General features: G+C 35.4%; 1 protein-coding gene and 1 pseudogene across 1 annotated transcript in view; one reads left to right on the top strand and one right to left on the bottom strand.

Annotated features, from left to right (window-relative positions):
- The window catches only part of SCAI (suppressor of cancer cell invasion), a 141,875-nt gene that overhangs the window by 56,626 nt on the left and 64,145 nt on the right, over window positions 1-21,104 (bottom strand). Inside the window, exons 4-6 of the mRNA XM_063082207.1 lie at window positions 3,605-3,700; window positions 2,837-2,923; window positions 1,775-1,873 (exon numbers count right to left, since the gene is read on the bottom strand). Coding sequence (XP_062938277.1) covers window positions 1,775-1,873; window positions 2,837-2,923; window positions 3,605-3,700 — 282 coding nt within the window. The remainder of the gene's footprint in view (window positions 1-1,774; window positions 1,874-2,836; window positions 2,924-3,604; window positions 3,701-21,104) is intronic.
- On the top strand, window positions 13,297-13,689 carry LOC134366218 (large ribosomal subunit protein eL22-like; annotated as a pseudogene).

The following is a 21,104-nucleotide window of genomic DNA, read 5'->3' as shown; positions in this document are numbered from 1 at the left end:
TCTTACTTGGTTTTATCTACTGGCTGTTGATTTTAGCAGCTGTTGCTAATTGCTACACTGACCAGACCCCTTCCTCTGGGTGAACTAAGAAACAAATAATCCAACTAAACAAAGCCTTTCCTAAGCACACAGAACAAGGTCAAGGTTTTGCCTGCTAAATTGTCCTTTGATTTTAATTTACTGACTGAAAGCAAGAAATTTTGTCTTCCTGATTCCAAAGAACCCTACCTCTATTAATCTGACTTGCTCTATGAGATAACACAGAAAAACAATTCAGATGTGGTGTTTGCTATTAAGGTAGAAAATGACTGCAATAAGTCAAACTGTTGGGTTTTAAGCCAAGGGGCCCAAGGCCAATCTCCCTTTTGGCGAATTAGAAAATGCAGAAAAGTGAATTATACAATCTATTTTGCTATTGCAAAATAGTTCTCTATTTTAAAATAAAGAGTTTTAAAAATACATATAAAATATGTATTTTTAATGCTGATAAATTGTTACATGGCCCTTTTGCATTTTTTTTAAGAAATACAATTTATCTCACTGAGAACTAAGACAAATTGTATAATATGAACTCAAAAAAAAAAAAAATTAGGGTTGGAGAAAATATATCTGTTGTGAAAATATGTGAATCAAACCATAAGAAGATCTGAAGGAAAAGTAACTGATGAAACTTCTGATAGAAGGATGAGGTAAGGGGATGACAAAAAGACATTAGGGAAAAATATAGAATCCAGTATCTACATACCTTACTTGTATCAAGCAAACTTCCCTAGACAAGTCTGAACACAATGTGCAAGGGAATTAAGGGGATTTATAAGAGTGGTGCTTTCCAAAAAATGTTGCTGTTTAGATGGAAAGCTTATGATAGTCAACCACAAAGTGTTCTCTAGAAAAACATGTCAAAACTATGTTTCCTTCTATTGCTAAAAGAATATAATCTTTTCACTATATAACAATTGTGAGTTCTGTTGCTAGTAGTAGAGAGAACATTCAGACCTTGTATGCCTGAATATTCTCTTCCAACTATTCTTGGAACACTAGCAACAAAGATTCTCCAGCAGATCACTGATTTTTTCCACAATTCCATCCTTGTCTGGAATTAGTAACATCACAATCTACCTGTATGCCAAATATGACTGCAACCCCTGTTAGAAGATAATCTTCTGAAAGGGAACTAGTACATTTTCCTTTCTTTTTTCCCCTCACATCCGAGCATCTGCAACAGTGCCAGAAATACAATAAGTGTTCAGCAGATTTCTATTGAGAATGAACGAATTCCACATGATTCCTTTTTCTTCAACAGTAGAGCTATACAACTGCAAAACAGTATTGGTTTATAAAAGAAAATATGAACAGCATTGGCAGTCTTTTCTCTAGTCCTACGTGACAGTTGTCAACAGGCTTTTGAAGAAAAATGAATTAAGATTATATAGGCTAAAAAGAGCAAAGGTTATTAGCTAAGCCTTACTTTGGAGTCATTTCTTTTTCATGAAATCTGTGTGACCCCAATCTCTTGTAAAGAAATAACTTCAGCCCTCCTTTGTGCTCTGACTCTTCCCTGGTATTATGACATCTGTTTACAGTATCAATAATAATTACTGCTTTTAGGTAATGTATACCTCTGTATGCTTCCAAAGGCCTGCTACATAATAGGCATTCAATAAAGCCTGTTAAATGAATACAAGTTATAAACAAATGTGTGCTTTCCTGCACAATTTCCACACAGACTGGGTGTTTTATCCTCATCTTTCTAAAAACATAGTAGAATGCATACCTGTCCTCTTTATTGACTTGAGAATAATATGATCTCTGTCTGATTGCAGAATAGAAGGAGAAAGCTTCATTCAGATAGCTGGTCTCAGATGTGCGTAAGCTATGAGGAAAAAAATAATTTTTAAATATAGCAGTGCCTAAAATGCCTCAGCATGATAAATACTTGTTCCACATTACCCTGTTCCTGTACATGAGGGAATGGGAATGACTCTCCTAAATTTGAATCAGTAAGGCAATAATCATATCGACCTTAAAATTTATAAAAATAATAATAATGATAATTTTAAAAAATACCCCCCACTGCTCTCAAGCCATTTTTTATGCCAACCCAAAGTACACATTATTCTCAGGCTTCAAAGGGACTCTCCAAACAGCACTCCACCCAGTTAAGTCTTTCCCCCCAGGACTAGACCTTTTATGACCTTCCCCAAATCCACACAGCCGCTTGTCCTTTGGCCAATTTCTTTAGTTTTTTCCTTGCCAAATTCAGAAACAAACTAATCCATACTGATTAATGAGTTGTGTTCTCTGATTAACATTTCTAGTTTTACAAGGGACTTTTTAAGAAAATAGTCTACCCAAGAGAGTGAGTTCAATGGTAGGAATTCTGGATGGCATGGCAAAATTTAGGAAGAGGAAGAAATTTCTTTGCCTTTTAAATTACAAATGGTCCAAACCTTTTTTTATTGTATACCTGATATCACTTCGTGATAATGAGATTCAGATTCCTAAAAGGAGCTCTCTTCTTTCCTTAACTCAAGGGTGGAACTGTATAGATGTTGTTGCTCTAAGGACATAATCAAAAGTATCTTTATTTACCTCATGTAACCTTTCAAACATATTCCACAAGTCTGAGGATTTTGCGGGGGCTGGCCGGTATGGAGATCAAAACCTGAACTTTGGCATTATCAGCACCATGCTCTAACCAACTGGTCTGAACTATTAGCGTTTCATCTGTGACTCACTGTTTTCCCTCCTAGCAAATGAGTATACTATGAATACCTCTGCGTGCTGTCTTTTATTCACGACAACATTATATTCTTTCCACACCCAATTCACTTACTAATAATGGTAGTATAGCTGCCCAATCTTTGAAGCAATTTCCCCTATTTGCCACCGCTTCAAGCCATACCGATTATCCAAGACTTGTCTGTTTCATACAGGAGACAAGAAAATAGAAATAAGAGACAATAAATTTCAAAAATAACCAAATCTGTAAATTCAATAGTATTAAATACCATCCAATTCAGCAAGCTTTTGAATTTTTCATAAGACTTCAACTAATCATTCAATTAAATTCAAAAAGCATTTATTAAGTATCTATTTAAAGTAAGTTGAAATATAAAAAGAAACTACTGTGAGCTATGTTCATGAAAATTAAAAGCAATACCCCCCCCCCAACACCTTTGGCCAGTAAACAACATGTATTTTGGAATAAAACTATGGATCATCCCACCTATGTTAGAGTTAATCTGAACCATTCCAGATATAACATTGTCTTAAAATGTGTTGAATCTGACACTACATTTTAAAATCTTAAATAGGAAAAAAATCAAACATTTTTTCATTTGGGTCATGAAGATGAAATACATCATTTAAAAACCCCAAGATAAAAAGCACTGAGTTAAAAAAATAAAAAATAAATAAAAATAAAAAACACCAAAAAAAAAAAAAAAACCCAAACCACTGACAGTTACATCAGTTACAGCTATATCATGTTATATTATATTACATTATGACATATATTAGTTATATTATGACAGTTATATCAGTTACAGGTCAAAACCGTGACTAATATAAAGTGGACCTTCACACTATAAGACTCCTTTACCGATGCTGCTGCTGGAACTTCCAGAGTTTGGTGTAAACATCAAAAGTTCTTCCAAAATAGGACTGCCACTGTTTCTGTCCATATTGTGGCAAATCTCTGTAACAACAAACATATTAATTTTTAATCTCTTTTGCTGTTTGCAAATTAAGTCTTGTGATGGTATAAACTGGATAGATTTAAAGTACCTGCATCAAGTCTTTCTTTAAAAAAAAAGTTCTAATTTTTGGAGCAGAAGTAGTTCCACAACAAGGGTCCAGGACATGTTCTTTCCTATTCTTCCCCTTACCTCTGACCACTCATTGTAAGTGTCCTCGCCTATAAGGTTTCTAACACTCTCTTTGCTCTCCCTGGATGATCTTATTCATACTCACCCAAATACTGGCAACTTCCAAATGTTTCTCTTAAGAACTCAGCAGTTTGAAAAACATTGCTTTAGGGAATATATCTATTGTCTATAGATGTGAGTGTGCAGGTGGTATCACTGATTTCAACTATTCTATCCCCTCCTATGAGAAAGATACTATCTCTGTCCTTGGGCCTGGTGACATACAGAACATGTCTCTGAGAGACAAATACTCTCCACCATACAAACGTTGGGCCTGGCCATATTAACTTGCTTGAGGTGGTATTTCATACTGTTTTATTGTTTGGGGGCAAAGGATGTATATCCTTCCAAATTTTAAACTGATACACAGGTACAGCATTTTTCTTGTTTAATAAACTTTTTTCGCTTTCTATATCAGGAGTATTTTTTCATGTTAATATATATACATGAACAGCACTATCATATACATACATGTTCAGAATTGGCAGAAAGACCACACACACAAACACCTGTGTACATTTTTTGTTTATGCAGTGGAGGAGGCATAATTTTATGGGAATGAGATAGCTACAGAGCAGGAGCAAATACTGGTCTCTATGGGGATCTGAACTCTTGACCTTGGTGTTATAAGGCCACACTCTACCAACTGAGCTAACCGGCCAGCCCCACGCAAGGTGTGGTTTGAAGACTCTCAATAGAAGGAGAAGGCCCTCATTACTACATATCACTCTATCAAGTACTAAGAATAATAAAGGCCAGAGAAAGTAATGTGAAATGTGATCTCTGCAATCAAGGAGCTTATTATCTAGACAGACAGAAAAAACTAACACATATACAGAAAAAGTGAACAAAATAGCACGTAAGTACTAAATTATACGGCATGGAGTAAAAGTAATACAAGAGTTTAGAAAAGAGACATATAGGAAGGCTTGAGTAGCCAGGGAATGCTGCATAAGAAAGATCTGGATAGGCAAAAGAGAAAAAAAGTGATTCCCAGAGATAAAAATAAGATACATAAGAAAAGCAAAGGCAATTATAAATTAATAAAACTTTGTAGCAAAAGTAGGAAAATAGCCTGATTTGAATGAGCAATGTATTCTGGGAACTAGCAGGAAATAAGGTTCAACAGGTAGGCTGCAGTTTACACAAGTTCAAGTTCAAGAGCCTAAAGATTCTTCTTTCTTTTTATGTAAATTATTTTTTTTCTTCTCATTTAAAAAGTAAAGTAATAACTGTTAATGGGTACAAGGTTTCTTTTAAGGGTAATAAAAAGTTCTAAAATTGTGTAACGGTTACACAACTTTATGAATATACAAAAAACCACCAAATTATATACTTTTGATGGGTAAATTGTATGGCATTTGAATAATGTATCTCAAGAAAGCTGTTCTTTAAAAAGTAACATAATAAAAAAGCAATGCATGATGGACTGAGCATATAACTCTATCTTCTCTCTCCATCAAGACTATATGAAGAAATAGAGGGGGAGGAAATCAACAGATGAGACTTCACACTTCTGGAAGAACAACATTAGATGAAGAAATATCATTATTACGTGAAGAAATATCAGTGTTATTATTTCCTACCAGTCAAAAATCCTGGTAGGAAAGAGATGACACACACAAACAGGTCACTGAGAAGAGTTAACTAAGGGGCTATAATGTTATGTGAACAGAGAAAAGGGAAACCACAAGGAATGCTGGAGCACCCTAAGGCCTGATGCAGCAGGGGGAGAGAGCAGTTATTGAAACTTAAGGGAGGGAGCTAAGAAAACACACCCTCCAGCCTGCTGCTGGTGCCTTCCCTTGGTGGAACCCAACTGGAAACCAGAGGGCAAAGAAACCTGTTATAAAGATTAGTCTCCAAGGGTAGGAGCAGACACAAAAGGGGGGAGAGCAGATCTGAAGGAGCAAACTGGAAATGTCCAGCCCAGTAACTTGCAGAACAGAGAAAGCTGAAACCTAGAAAATATGTGAAAGGCGCTCCATGTGAAAACATGTGAAAGGAGCCAAATACAGGGAAATTACAAAAGAAAAAAGGGAATGAAAAGTATCGTTCCAAACAAGGAGACCAATTAAAAGTTCACCCCCACCCCAAATGCAAAATACCTGAGCAACCAGTTTACCTTCCCAGGTACAGAGAAAGGAAGAGAGGGGGAGAGAAACAACCAGAAGGAAGGAAGGGGAAAGAGAGAGAAGTTTTTCACAGAAGAAATTGGATAAACTTCTCATTCTGGCATTGGTTAGGGTGGGGGTGGACTCAGAACAAGGTCAGCCTGCTCAGCATAAAGCAAATCTCTCAATCAACAAACCCTGTGTAAATAAAAAGGGATCTTGGTTTTCTAGTATGTCATTCTTCAGTAAGAATTTATTAGACATTGGAGGAAAGTCTGCAATATGACAGAAACATGGTTAATTTAGAGAAGAGGATGAAAAACATAACAATTTAAATTAGTATTCTCAGAATTATTTCATTCATAATAATAATAACAAGATTCAATGAGAAAAGGAACTCAGAACAAAGAAAGAGGTTGTGAATTAAAAATTATGACTGCTAAAATAATACTTCGTTGGAAGAAGTATAAGATCATTTTGATGAAATCTCCTACAAAGCTAAAGAAAAACAATGAGATGGAAAACAGAAGAGAGAAGATCAATAATAAAGTGCCAGAGAAAAGAGATTAGAGCAAAAAGTTAGGGGACGAAATACAGTCTAAAAATTAAGGACCTACGAGGTACCAAACTGAATAAATAAAAAATGACCTATTTTTGTAAAATTTCAGAACAGGAAGAACAAACAACAAGGACATAAAAATCAGATTAGCAGCAGAATTATTATCAGTAATATTGGATGGGGGGGAAAAAAAGGAAAACTGCCTTCAACATTCTATTAATCAAGTGTGGGGCTAAATAATGACTTCTTCAGACATGGAAGGACTTAGAAATGGTACCTCCATGTACCCAACCTTAAGAAGCTGCCCGAGGATGCACTCCACCAAAACAAGAAAACCAAACAAGGAAGTGGGCACAGAATCCCAGAAAAGTAGATCCAACCCACAAGAACAGAAAAAGTTAATCCTGGGATACCGTCCTAAGCAATTTATATGTACTAAATGACTTAATACATAAACTGTACAAGAAAGGCAAATATGATTTTAACTAACAAACAGTGTTAAAAAAGAGTGATCCATTTGAATTTGAACCTAGGAATGAATTCCTTACATTGGAACTACACATTGGAAACAAAGGGAAGGAAAGGTAAACGCTGCACAATTCCTGGCTCCCCTATACACAATATTTACACAGTCATGTTAAAATGCTATTTATTACTCATTTTCAACTTTTAGAACCCATGTATACATGTATAGATAGAACACAAAATATGTAATGTGATTATAGAATGGTAAGTAAGTTTTATGTTCCATGAAATAAAAATGTAAAGTTATAACTGACTAAAACAGAGGATAGAAGAGGAGAAAAGATGAAAGAAGTAGTGAGAGTGACAATTTCCTCATCTCATGCAATGAGAAGTGAAGATGCCATCGACATGGTATAAAGACTAAGGGACTGTGTTTTGAAATCAGACTGGCTTGGGCACCATCTATCTATGTGATCTTGGTAAGTAAACTCTATGCCTTAGTTCCTCATTTATAAATGTGAATAATAATAACAGCACCCAAGTCGTAGATTTGATGAGAACAGTAAATGAGGTAATACATGTAAAAAGCTAAAAACAATATATAACGTTTAGTAAAAACTCAAAAAAGTTAGAGAATACTACCATCTATGACTAGCATAAGAAAAGTGTGCTGCTGGATATGAATAATAAAATGAATAATGGGAAAACTGAGAACAGCAGTAATGTAAACTCAGAGGGTGTGGTGGGGATCAGACAGGATGTGCGAAGTGCTTGGGATAGGCCTGGCAAACAGAAAGCACTCATACGTGTTAGCTGCTATTAGCATAGCATAATACAGTATAGTATGATACAGTGTCATTACTACTGCTTCTATTTCTATGGGGAGTAAGAGGCAGGGAAAAGAGTAGCTTTTAGGCAAATGAAATATTTATTTATCATGACAAGATATCAATGGAAAATGTATAAATTGATAAATGAAGAAATGGTGATATAAATATATTAGTTTGAGAAATGAAGGTCAACATCAGAACTAAAATTAGAAACAGTCAAAAGTAGTTGCCTCTGAAAAATAGAACTCGTGGTAAGAGGGACGTTCTAGAGAAATACTACTTCATAGTATGAGCCCTACTGCCTTATTTCACCTTTTTAAAACCATATGATATTTTTAATAATGAAATTCTATTTTCACTCATTTTCTGAATTGGTAAATTTACACACACAAAATAAAATTTGAAAAGCACCAAAGGTACATATAGAGGAAAAAGTAAGTCTCCCCTCCTCCTGCTCCCAGCAACTCAATTTCCCATTCTGGAGAAGTCTTCATTTATTATCTTCATTTATTATTTACAAGCAGATAATTGTGTATATGTGTATATGCATATGTTACTTTGAAAAGAGGTTTTAAATAAATAATTTACATTACGAAAAGAAAAAAGTATAAGATGAAAAAGAACAGTCCCACGACCTAACCAGTTACATTTAATATTTTAGTGTATTTCTTGCCAGACTCTTTTCTAGTCATATTTATTTTGTTGCTTTACTTAAAGAAGTTGAATTTCTATTTTGTTGACTGCCCAAAACAGCAATCCCTGCTTGAAGCAAAAGGTTTTATAGAATTTCTTATTTTTATTTTTTTTTAATAGAAGAATTTCTTGTGCCCATTTTGGGGTTATCAAAATGAGAAATAACAATTCAAATAAAAGAGCTTTTTAACCATCATTGAAAAAGCCATTTTAAAACTGTGGCTTGTTCAATCGGCTATGTTTTGCTAAAAAGTTTTCCTTGTGAGGAACTGGGTACGGGTACCTTTTGATAGTTTCATGTGGCTAATTCATCAAGCCTATATACTATGATGACATTTTAATGTATGATTTCCTGTTTAATTATTTCTTGGCCAGCAGATGTATATCTCCAAACAATTTTTCCCCCAAATGAGCGTGTTTTCTGAATATGCCCTTCTTGATTTGCTTACCTAGATGTTTTCCAAATGCTACAAAATTTTTTTAGGTTTTACCTTTAGTTTTTCTATTCCAATTTTTCTGGTTTTTCCATCAAAAATAATGATAATTCTTCCGCTGTATCATCTTCATTCTCTTGACTCCATATTTATCATTTTCTCTTTGGATACTGAGAGATCATCTCCAATTCTTCCTGAACATCACTAATTTAATGTTTCTGAAGTAGTATCAGTTCTACTCTTCATTGTCTTATGTGAATTTTAATCCTGATACTGCATTTTTGGTTTGCTGAAAGTCTTTCTTGCCTTATTTAATCTTAGCTTGTTCTCTTCTTATGGTTTTATGCTCTTTTCATAGAAGCCACAATCTGCAGCACTTTATTGCAAAAGACATACAATTTTCCAAAATTTTCTCATAGCTTCATTATAGATAATTTTCAGAAGTCTGAATCCTGAGGAAGATGTTTTCATTCCCTCATTGTGTGGGTGTAAAGGGGAAAGGAGAGAGTGATTAGTCTTGCTTTTGGAATAAACCTATTTGGGGATTTGACTAGAACAAGGTTATGATCTTCCCAAAGCTCTGTGTTTGCTAACTCTTCTTCCTAGAGTATGTCTTTTGGTGGGGGAAAAAGGATCAATTCCTTTCTCAGGTCTACACATGGATTGCGGTTCCTAGTACAATCAGCCCAGCAGGATTATATCATCTAGAGTCAGGACAGCTGGATAAAAGTGGGATCTTCACGTATCCCTGCAGTTTGGTTCTCTGACACCCTGAACCAATGGATATATAAAAATCTACCAACTGCCAGAGAATTCTTCATGTCTATTCATGTCTAAAATTGGGCTTTACTCATGGGTTTTATAGCTCTCAGTATGTTTAATGTGACAGTGACAATATTTCTTTCCCCTACACCTTTTGCTTAAAATAATTTTTATCGTCTTTTTTGTGACCGGCACTCAGCCAGTGAGCGCACCGGCCATTCCTATATAGGATCCGAACCCGCGGCAGGAGCGTCGCCGCGCTCCCAGCGCCGCACTCTCCCGAGTGCGCCACAGGCTCGGCCCTTAAAATAATTTTTAGAAGTAGTAATCTTGTTATCTCATAAAGCAGTAAGTATGAAGTAGAAGGGAAGGCACTGATTTTGTGGTTGGAGACTTAGTTAACTTTTGCTGTATAACAAACCTCTTCAAAACTCAGCAGTTTAAAACAAAAACCATTTATTAGCTAATGATTTGGTGGACTAGTAATTTGAGCTGGGTTCAGCTGGATAGTTCTAACATCTCATACAGACCTCACTCATGCAATTCGGACAGCTAGTAATAAACGGCCTTCCTCAAATGTCCAGCAGTTGCTTGCTTGGTCACATGTATCTCATCATCTAGCAGGCTAGCTTGGGTTTGTTTACATGGGAGCTGGTTGCAAGGATCCCAAGAGAAAAAGAGAAGGCAAAGGCTAATGTGCATTTTTCTTTTCAAGCCTTTGCATCATATTTGCTATTGTCCCATTGGCCAAAGCAAATCTCATGGCCACGCCCAGAGGCAGTGCAGGAGGGGACTATTTGCAGGCAAGGATAAAAGGAAGGGAAATCATTTTTACAAACAACCTATCACAGAAACCTTATGTTTCTTTCTTTTTCAATTTGAAAATAACATAAGTCTCTTGAAAAACAAAAATATAATAAAGCATATAAAGCAAGAAGTAAAAAATATTCCATCACTTTTCACCTTAATTCTAGTCTCCAGAAATAATCACCATTAAGAATAATTTTTCTGGGCTGGCCAGTTAGCTCAGTTGGTTAGAGAGCAGCCTTATAACACCAAGGTCATGGGTTCAGATACCTGTAATGGCCAGCTGTCAAAAAAGAAAAAGAAAAAAGAATTTTTCTATGCACATTTAAGTATATATGTGAGTTTTTTCATTATTCTACACAAACGGGATTAAACTATATATAATATTCTGCAACATGCCTTTTTAATAATATATCAGGTTTCCTTAATATTTATAGAATTATTTAACCAATACCCTCCTGATGGGCATTTATATTGTTTCTAGTTTTTCCATTATAAAAATGCTGTAATAAACATTTTCACACTAATAAACTTCTGGAAGTTAAGACAATGGATAAGAAAGCCAAAGGTTTTCCTGCCTGAAATTATCAGGCACACACAGCAAGAATGAGCTAGTAATTGCATTTCCATTATCTTTATGATAAGTAGAAAGTCATTTCAGATTACAGAAACAGGTTAACTATAGATATTAGTTTTCCACATTTATTGCAAGTTTCCATCTTTTTTATATCTCCATGGATCTCTAGTGAGAGGCTGCATTAGGAAGACCTAATCAGATATTTTAAAATGGAAGTTGCTGCTAGAATCTTTAAGACTCTTATCAAGAAGCTGTTATTAGAAAGATTATTATTATATAAAAGCATTTGGCAGCAACATCAACTTTGTGACAACTGATAGTTGCTGGGTGCTTCTTTAAAGATAAAATCTTTAGGCGAATTTTCAAGTAAGCATTTGCCTGCAAGTTCTTTTGATTTTCCAAAACTGACAAATTTAATAAATCTCAGTGATACATCCTGTTAAGGGAGAAAACAGAACTATAACCCAGTGTTTTATTTCATGACTATGTAATTTCAGGTGTTCGGTACAAAGGGTTTTAGGGGAAGGGAATTTTGTATGAAGGCTAAATGTGCATAAAAGGTGACCTAAAAGGCTAGAACAAGGCTCTTAACAGTAAGTTATAACATACAAGTATTTTTGATTTACAGCTATGAACAATGTTGGCTAAATTCTATACTATTTTTCTCAAAAGAATTAGAATATCTGCCACTCCTTCTAAAGAATCAGCTAAAAAGATAGCAGTTCCTTTTTCAAAACAGGGATACGTTTTTTAAAAAATTTCCTAAAGAATAAGTCCTAAGATCACCCTTTTTGTAATGAAACACATCACAGAAGCTAATATAAAAACCTCTATAATATAATTAGAGTCTAAAATTAACTAAAGTACTTTATAAAGAGTTTTAGACACATTACTAGTCAGAGCTTGACTCTGATTTTAAACTCTGAATATATCATTTGGTTATTATTACTGCCAGGAGAGATGGGAAATTAATGGTCCATAGAATCAAATTAAATGGGGCTCTGTGAATTACTCCATAAGTTTAATGACCTTATATTTCACTTTTTGCAAATGCACCTATGTTATAAATTGGGTGCTCAGATTCTTTTTTCAAGGCTTCAGAGGAAAGTGGAAGTATGACACTAATCTCTCTTTTTAAAATTCTCAACTCTATCAATAGAAGTCAGGGAGAAACGCAGTGCAAGTGATTCAACCTGATGCTCAGAGATGTTTCAAGTGTAACGTTGAGACGTCAAACTCAGAAAACTTTCAAGTCTCTATAAATCCACCATCTTTACTAAACTGAATTAGCTAAGATCATTGATGTCAACCTACAACTAAAATTCAAGCCCAATGGACACTTTTCAGTCTTCCTATATCAGCCCTTTTTATGGCATTACACTGTTCACCACTTCCTCATCATCATGTAACTGTGTCTTCTCTGTGTTCTTACAATCTCTTTCATTGGCTTCTCTTTCCTTAGACTGGTCCTTAAATGCTAGGTTTTCACAGAGAACATGTATATATATACATATACCCACACGTATAAGTGTACATCAAAAAGTTTGTGGAAACATAGAAGGAAAAGATAATATGAAGATTTCCATGAAATTTTTGAAGACCCTCTGTACACACACACACAAATATATACATATATACATACATATATGCATACAGTAAGTTGTTGTCTGGGCACTCATGTCCATAAATTGTAGAGCTATAATTCAAATTCAAACCTTCTTACCCCTAACCCAATGCTCTCTCTTTTCTACCATATGTAATAACAACTTGGATTTTCTACATTAGTAAAATTCTTTTCTGGGAATTCATTCTGCTTCCCAGGTTTTAGGATGCTGTTGACCTCCAACAAAGCTGTGGTCAGAGGCCAAGAAATAACCCACCTTCTGTGAATAAGGTTTTCAGTCAAGGAACACACTGCTCACTCACACATTCTTGTTTACACAGACAAGACTTATTACAGGGACACCTCTGTTCCAACCTATGCTTCTGTATTCATTTGTATACTAGACAAAACTGTATTTGAGACTTGCAAAGCCCAATCGGTCATTTCCTTATTTAGCACCAGTAACTGTTTTACTCACTAGTATACTCGATTTTTAAATTCATGTGTAGGCTCTGCTGCTGCCATGGTGCCCGTGAAAAAACTTGTGGTGAAGGGAGCAAAAAAAAGAAGTAAGTATTGATGTTCACTCTTGATTGCACCCACCCTGTAGAAGATGGGACCATGGATGCTGCCAATTTTGAGCAGATTCTCTTGGAGAGAGAATCAAAGTGAATGGAAAAGCTGGAAATATTGGTGGAGGGGTTGTAATCATCAAAAGAGCAAGAGCAAGATCACTGTAACTTGAGGTGTCTTCTTCCAAAAGGTATTTGAAATATCTCACGAAAAAAAATACTGGGAGAATAATCTATGTGATAGGTTGTGTGTAGCTGCTAACAGCAAAGAGAGTTACGAATTATGTTACTTCCAGATTAACCAGGATGAAGAAGAGGAGGAAGATGAGGATTAAAACTCATTTATCTGGGCTACTTTGAATGAGTTCTTGAATAAAACTTGGGAACAACAACAACAAAAAAATTTATGGATAGGAGTAGATCTGTAAGTGTGAAAGTGCCAAGGGTATCAGCAGTCCCGGGCTATTAAGGGGTCCTTAATGATACCACTATATCAACTCCTCTGTTTACTGACAAGCAAGCAAAGCTTTTTTTGAATTAGAAAGAAAAAACGGTCAAGGGTGCTTGATTCACTTGAAGGCAGGCACCCTATTTATCTCTGTATCCTACTCCTACCCCTAGCTCAGTGCCTGGAATGGTGCAGGCACACAGAAGGCACTCAGTACACTGTTTCATTTCCAATGATGGTTTATGAAGTTGAAAAGCTTTGAATAATTACTCCTAGTTTGAATTTAGATATGCCAAGTCAAATAAAGCTGTGGAATGGCATCTCCTCCTCCTGTGAACCAGCTCTAAGGCAGGTATAAAAACTGTTACATTTAGACACAGAGCTATTAATTACTTTATTTTCCAATAATACCTTGCTCATAGAAAAACAGAAAAAACAGAAAAATCGCCGAATTTTAAATTTCATGCCCCCCTAGGATTTTGGTGCCTTACACCTCACTTGTCCTGGCAAATTTCTGTGACTATCTTGTAGGTCTGGTGATACCCAAAGGAGCTCTACAAATGTGGATTCCTCTGAGAATCAAGAAGACAAGTACAAGAAGCCAGGGAGCCACTGCCTCCATTCCTAGAGTCAAGCATTGGTCTGGGTTACCTCTAGAGAAGAGGCTATCAGAGCTCCTCTGTGAGTCTGGAGATCCTTATTCCTGTATTGAGGAAAAACTTCTCTGAAGTAGCAGTTCCCAAAGTATTACCCACCTATTAACATAGGCTACTACTTTATCTGTCAAAGTTTTGGTTTTCTCATCTGCAGAACCAAAACAACAGACACTAATGAGGTTGTTTTGAGGATTTAACAAATTCTTCAGGGTTCTTAACACATCCTTTTTATTTTGTCTCTTTATACTCCTCCTGGACTATCTTTAAAACTAACCACAAATACTCTTCCCCTAAAACCAATCCTGATCTAGCTTCCACCAGCAACTTAAAAGAGAAAGACGCTCTCTCTTTGTTCCTAGCCCGACCTGACAATTAAGATCTAAAGACCAGCTTTGAGCTTATAAGACCAGATGGAGCTTTGATAGTTAAAAAAACTATTGAGAAACATTCCAACCTATCTTACTGTTTAATATTTTGCTATAGCATTTATATAGCTGATTTTCTGGATTCTGGGGAAATGGTGGCAGCATAATTTACTCAAATACCTTCAAAGGACAGATAGAACAAGCAGATAACAAAATCAAAAACCCACAGACAATATTTCAGCAAAACTAAGTGGTATGGGCTGAAATATTTACCTCCAAAATTCATATGTTGAAGCTCTAACCCCCAGTAACTCAGAATGTGACTGTATTTGGAGATAAGGCCTTTAAAGAAGTAAAGAAGTTAAAATGAGGGCTTTAGGGTGGGCCCTAATGCAATATGACTTGTGTACTTATGAGAAAAGATTAGGACACCCATAAAAATATCAGGAACGCATGTGCACATGACTATCACGTTAGGACACAGGCAGAAGGCGGCCATCTACAAGCCATCTACAAGCCAAGGTCTCAGAAATAACCAAATCTGCTGCAACTTTGATCTTGGACTTCTAGCCTCCAGAACCGTGAGAAAATTAATTTCTGTTGTTTAAGCCACTCAGCCTGTAGTATTTTGTAATGGCAGCCCTAGCAAACTAATACATTAAGTGATATCCCTCAAATCCCAAAATACAGGTGGATGGAGACAAATCACCAACAGCCAAAAGACCTGCGTGCCATCCGCATCTGTGTAGGAGGAGACAGAGAAGCAAATGGGGACATCTGATGGACCAGTGAAGAAGACGACCCCAAAACAGCCCATACGGATTTACTGGAAATTACAGTGAGCCATTTTAAGAACAAAGATAAAACTGGGAGGAATTCTGCCTGAACCAATAGCCACATATGGCTACTGGACACTGAAATGAGGCTAATCTGAACTGAAATGAATATAAGGGTGAATATTTATTCAGTGTATTTCTAAGACTTAGTATAAAAAAAAGAATGTAAAATATCTCATTAGTAATTTTTCTATATTGAGTACATGTTGAAATAAAATACTTGTGATATACTGGATCAATTAAAATATGTTATTAAAATTATTTTCACTTTTTTCTTTTTATATTCTTAATGAGCTAGAAAATTTTAAATTACATTTATGGCTCTCATTAAATTTCTATTAGCCTATGCTTTTCTAGGCCATGCAATCAAGATAGCTGCTGTACTCTGGTGGCAGTCTACCTCAAATGCAAGTCCAATTCTTTTGAGTGCTAAGCCATATAAAATGAAAGCACGTATCACAAGCTTGTACAAACAGTTTAGGGTATGATCTCTGAAATAACATGTACCTTACTACTACCAGTTTGTAGAAAAAGACTCTAGGAGAAGGAAGAGGTAGGGAAGGAAGAAAGGGCAGGTAAAGGGAAGAAGGGGACAATGGAACAAACCATTAATTTCTCAGTTCTCTCTCTTATTTAGAAACAAGGGCATCCTAAAAATAGGCTTATAAAGAAAGCACTGTAGATGATTTCTTCCTTAATTTGAATTTTGGGAGCATATTTAACAAAAACAATTTCTGTAATTATTTCTTTTTAAGATTATTACACTTCACTTTGGTGTGCTTAGGAGGAGGAAATGCCATTCCATAGTTTGAAATATATATACATTTTTAATGGTCTCCAAGCTTGTTCTGGCTTTGTGTATTTGCTCCTCTGGAGTCAAATAATTGGTGACTTGGAGGCCTCTGCTTTTGCAAAGCACCACAAGTTATGGATATCACTGATGGACACAGCTGTGTTTCTCAAATACATGTCTCAAGATGCTGCCTTATATAATCCCACCAAGTATTCCATTCTGCTTCAACAGTCTTAGTCACCATGGTAACCAGAACCCTGCAAGCACTTAGGCTTTTGATCATTTTCTGACAATATTCAAAGCTTTTTCTAACATTATTCTCACTTCATTACTACTGTAACTATATGCAAGAGCTATAAAAAGCAAAATGCCATTCATTCTATCCATTTCTTACTCTCTAGACTATGTTTTCTTACACAGTGAATAGAAAGAAGAGCTAATTTATTATGCACATATTATAAGAAGGTATTTTTAGTCAAGGAAAATAATCTATTAAGATATGCACAGCTGGGAAAATGAAAGGCTCTGACAACTTAGATGAATAGCTAAACATAAGGTAGAAAGACACCTCCAAGACTAAAAAGAGAACTTATTATACTCCAAATGAGACATTATACAGAAAATCTGAAACCTTTCATGCACTGAAATGCACTTTTCACTCTGCTTATGAAGAGTTAACAAGTCCACATAAGGGCCGACCCTGTGGCGCACTCGGGAGAGTGAGGCGCTGGGAGCGTGGCAGTGCTCCCGCCGCGGGTTCGGATCCTATATAGGAATGGCCGGTTCGCTCGCTGGCTGAGCGCGGTGCGGCCGGTCACAAAAAAGACAAAAAAAAAAAAAAAAAAACAAGTCCACATAAAAGGGAACACAAGGGGGTTTCTGATGTGCTGTGTGTTCTATTTCTTTATACAAGTACAAGTCACATGGGTGTGTTCAGTTTGTAAAAAATACACTTATAGTATGTGCACTTTCCCACAAGTATATTATACTTCAATAATAAGTTTAATGTTCAGTTCATGAACTGAAGAAAGAGAAAACACAAGGAAAGCTAGCAAAAAGACAAGCACTAAGAGTGAAAGGAATGTCTAGGGAAGGGCCCAACGTTAAAAGCTGACACTATTCCAGCTGGATCCCACTTCGCCCCAATTCCCCAAGCTCCAACGCTGGTCCAGACTACTACCAATGTATTTCTTATTCTCTACAATCGAAAAACCTTCTCTTAATTATTCCTAAAGAAATCCTGTCTATTTCAAAAGAAATGCTCAAAAACTATACAAGCAGTTTTCAAAGAGTTCATGGAAAGATTCATATTATCTTTTAATTCTATTTTTCCGTGAACTTTTTGAAATACCCTCATATCGATGCTTGAAAGCACAGAGGTGTTTAATTCACATAATTCAAAGATCTTCTATGGAGAGGGATTGGGGAGAGCAGAGCAGTGTTGAGAATGCCACACACACATCTAACCCGATACCATGGGCAACTCTAACAAAGACCCACATAACTGATAAAGAGAGCCCTTTCTAATCATTTTCCAATCAAGGTCTGATACTGGACAAAAAACACTTTCATTTATATAAACAAACAGAAAATACGTTCACACACAGCAGACACTGAGAGAAAACCAGCCCCTCTGAAGAAAGGGCCCAAGTTGGGCATTAAGAGCTAATTGTTCCCACTGAGGGTTATGGTATACGGAAGACAAATTTAACCCAGAATTTTTGATAAAACAAGATCACAGAATAAATAGTTTTTATAATTTTCTTTTTTTTCATTTAATCATATATTATGGGAATCTTTTCATTTATATCTCCAGCAAAATTGTTTTAATAGTTCTATATGAAAATATAGTTCTAGATATATAGATACCGAATAACATAGAACTATTAAAATATACCTTTTGAAATAAAAAGAAAAAGGAAGAGAGCCAAAGTACTAATCTCTCAGTAAACACAGACCTGTGCTGTCCCATATGCTAGCCACTACCACATCCCTCTTACCCAAAAACCCATAAGCATTCAGAGGACATATACTTTACTCACCACAGACTTATTTCTTGTAGAAATAATTAAGCCTTATTTAAACCGAAGAGGGTCATTCATACAGAACACTGAAAATAAATCCCTGGAGGATTTGCTTACCTACTCTTCCAGGTGACAGATCGAAATTTATTATTAGTAGTACTGTCAAGTTTTAAAATAGCACTTTAGAAAGATACTCCTCCACATGTGGAAGGCACCCAGTAATACTAGGAAGGCCAATACTGCTTTCCAGGTAGGGTTTTACGATATCTGCAAGTTATACATATGTACTGACAGTCTTACTGACTTAATGAAGAAGTTAAATTTCAAATTGACAAGACCTGTGTCTTCATCTATTGAACATTTCAGAAAATAAGACTCAAATGGATCAATTCCTGAACCAGATATACTTTTAAATGCTCAAGAACTAAATTGAAATAGGTATCTCAAGCACATTATAATATATTTCTCCAACAATAAATAGTCCTAGAGGTTACATCTCACACAATTTCTTCATGTATTAAGGGTTTTCCATTATTTCCACAGACAGAATTTCACCCTACAATTTCTTTAAATAAAACATTTCATTTTTAGGTAACAAGTGTTTTTGGTATTATATACTGTTATCACGTGGCAAAGGATAAAGATGTACCTGAAAGTGATTTAAAAACTGTGAAATGATATGTGTAAATGTGTTCCATTATTGTTACTGTTGTAAAGAGTGATTTTATTTGGAGGGTTTCTAGCAGGAGACTACTTGAGCTTCATGATTTATTTATGATTCAGAATCAGATTAGAAAAGTAATTCCTTACTAAGAAAAAAAAATGCCACTGCCAAAATCAATATGCTTCTCAGACATACTCAGTGAAAAAAATTCATTTCCATTTACAAACACATCAACTTTTCTAGTGTATGTCTTTTTTGTTTTGTTTTGTTTAAACAGCAGGTACCTTTTAATTTTTGTCTTAAGAAGGAACCAGTTAGTGTATGTCTTATTTGAATATATAGAGCAGCTAGTAAACTTTGGGACAAATACACCACACCTGGGAGGGGGGCTTTGGTTTTTTTTTATGTAACATAGCAAAAAACACTGATAAGAAATGACAAGATAAAATATGTCTAGGATGTGGTAAACAAATTTTTTTATCTTCAAAAACGTATTTATTATTAACATATTCATTATTACAAATCATTATTTTTCTTTATGTCCTTTACCTGATCTATCACTCCCCAAATCCCCCTCCCTCCCTCCTCGCCATCTCTAGTATCCTTAGGTATGTTCTCTCCTTTTGAAAGTTCAACGTATTGTTGTGGTTCATCCTTCCATCTGTCCGTCCTTCCTTCCTTCCGTCCTTCCTTCCTTCCTTCCTTCCTTCCTCCCTTCTTTCCTTCCTCCCTCCCTCCCTCCCTTCTTTTCTCCTTTCCTCCCTTCCTTGAGGTAAACAAATTTGAGACATTCTCTGAAAACACTGAGAAAAAGAACAGAGATGAAAATCAAAAGAGAGAATATGGTTACAAGGCATTTTGATTGGATAGTAAATCTAAGCATTACTAGTATAAACAAGGAAGAAGCAAAAAAATGAAACATGGAATAATAAAAACAGTTGAAAAAATACTTTTTCTGATTTAAAAAACAACAGCAAATTCCTAAGACCTCACACTGTACACAAAAATTAACTCAAAATGGATCACAGACCTAAATATAAGAGCTAAAACTATAAAACTCTTAGAAGAAAACATAAGAGTAAATCTTTGTGACCTCAGGTTAGGCAATGATTTCTTAGATACAAAACCAAAATTACAAGCAATGAAAGAGAAGAATGACAAGCTGAACTTTACTAAAATTAAAATTTGTGTGCTTCAAAGGATAACATTAAGAAAGTGAAAAGACAACTCACAGAATGGGAGAGTATATACTTTCAAATCATACATCTTACAAGGAACTCATATCCAGAATATACAAAGAACAATGACAGCTTAATAATAAAAGGTAAATAATCCAATTTTTTAAATGGTCAATGGATTAGAATAGACATTTTCCCAAAGAACAAACACAAATGGCACACATGAAAAGATGCTCAACATTAGGGAAATGCAAATCGAAACCACAGAGATACTACTTTACACATAGTAGGATGTTTATACTCAAAAAGACAGAAAATAGGTAAGTGTTGGTGGGGATGTGGAGAAACTGGAACTCTCATACATCGATGGTGGTGAAGCCACTTTGGAAAACAGTTTGGCAGTTCCTCAAAAGGTTAAACACAGAATTACCATATGACCCAGCAATTCCACTCCTTGTTATACAGCCAAGAGAACCGAAAACCTATATCCACACAAGAATTTGTACACAAATGTTTATGGCAGTATTATTCATAATAGCCAAAAAATACAAAACAACTCAAGTGTCTATAAACTGAAGACTGCATAAGCAAAATGTGGCAAATCCTTAGAATGGAATATTAATCAATAATAAAAGGAGTGAAGTACCAATACATGCTTGAACATAGATGAACCTCAAAGACATTATGTTAAATGAAAGAAGCCAGTCACAAAAGACCATATATTATTATATTAATCCACTTATATGAAATGTCCAAAATAGATAAATCCACAGAAACAGAAAGTAGACTAGTGGC

Source organism: Cynocephalus volans, chromosome 17, assembly GCF_027409185.1.
Source record: "Cynocephalus volans isolate mCynVol1 chromosome 17, mCynVol1.pri, whole genome shotgun sequence".
Classification (NCBI taxonomy): Eukaryota; Metazoa; Chordata; class Mammalia; order Dermoptera; family Cynocephalidae; genus Cynocephalus; species Cynocephalus volans.
The sequence above is the reverse complement of the archived record's forward strand: the minus strand, read 5'-3'. Positions and strand labels throughout refer to the sequence as shown.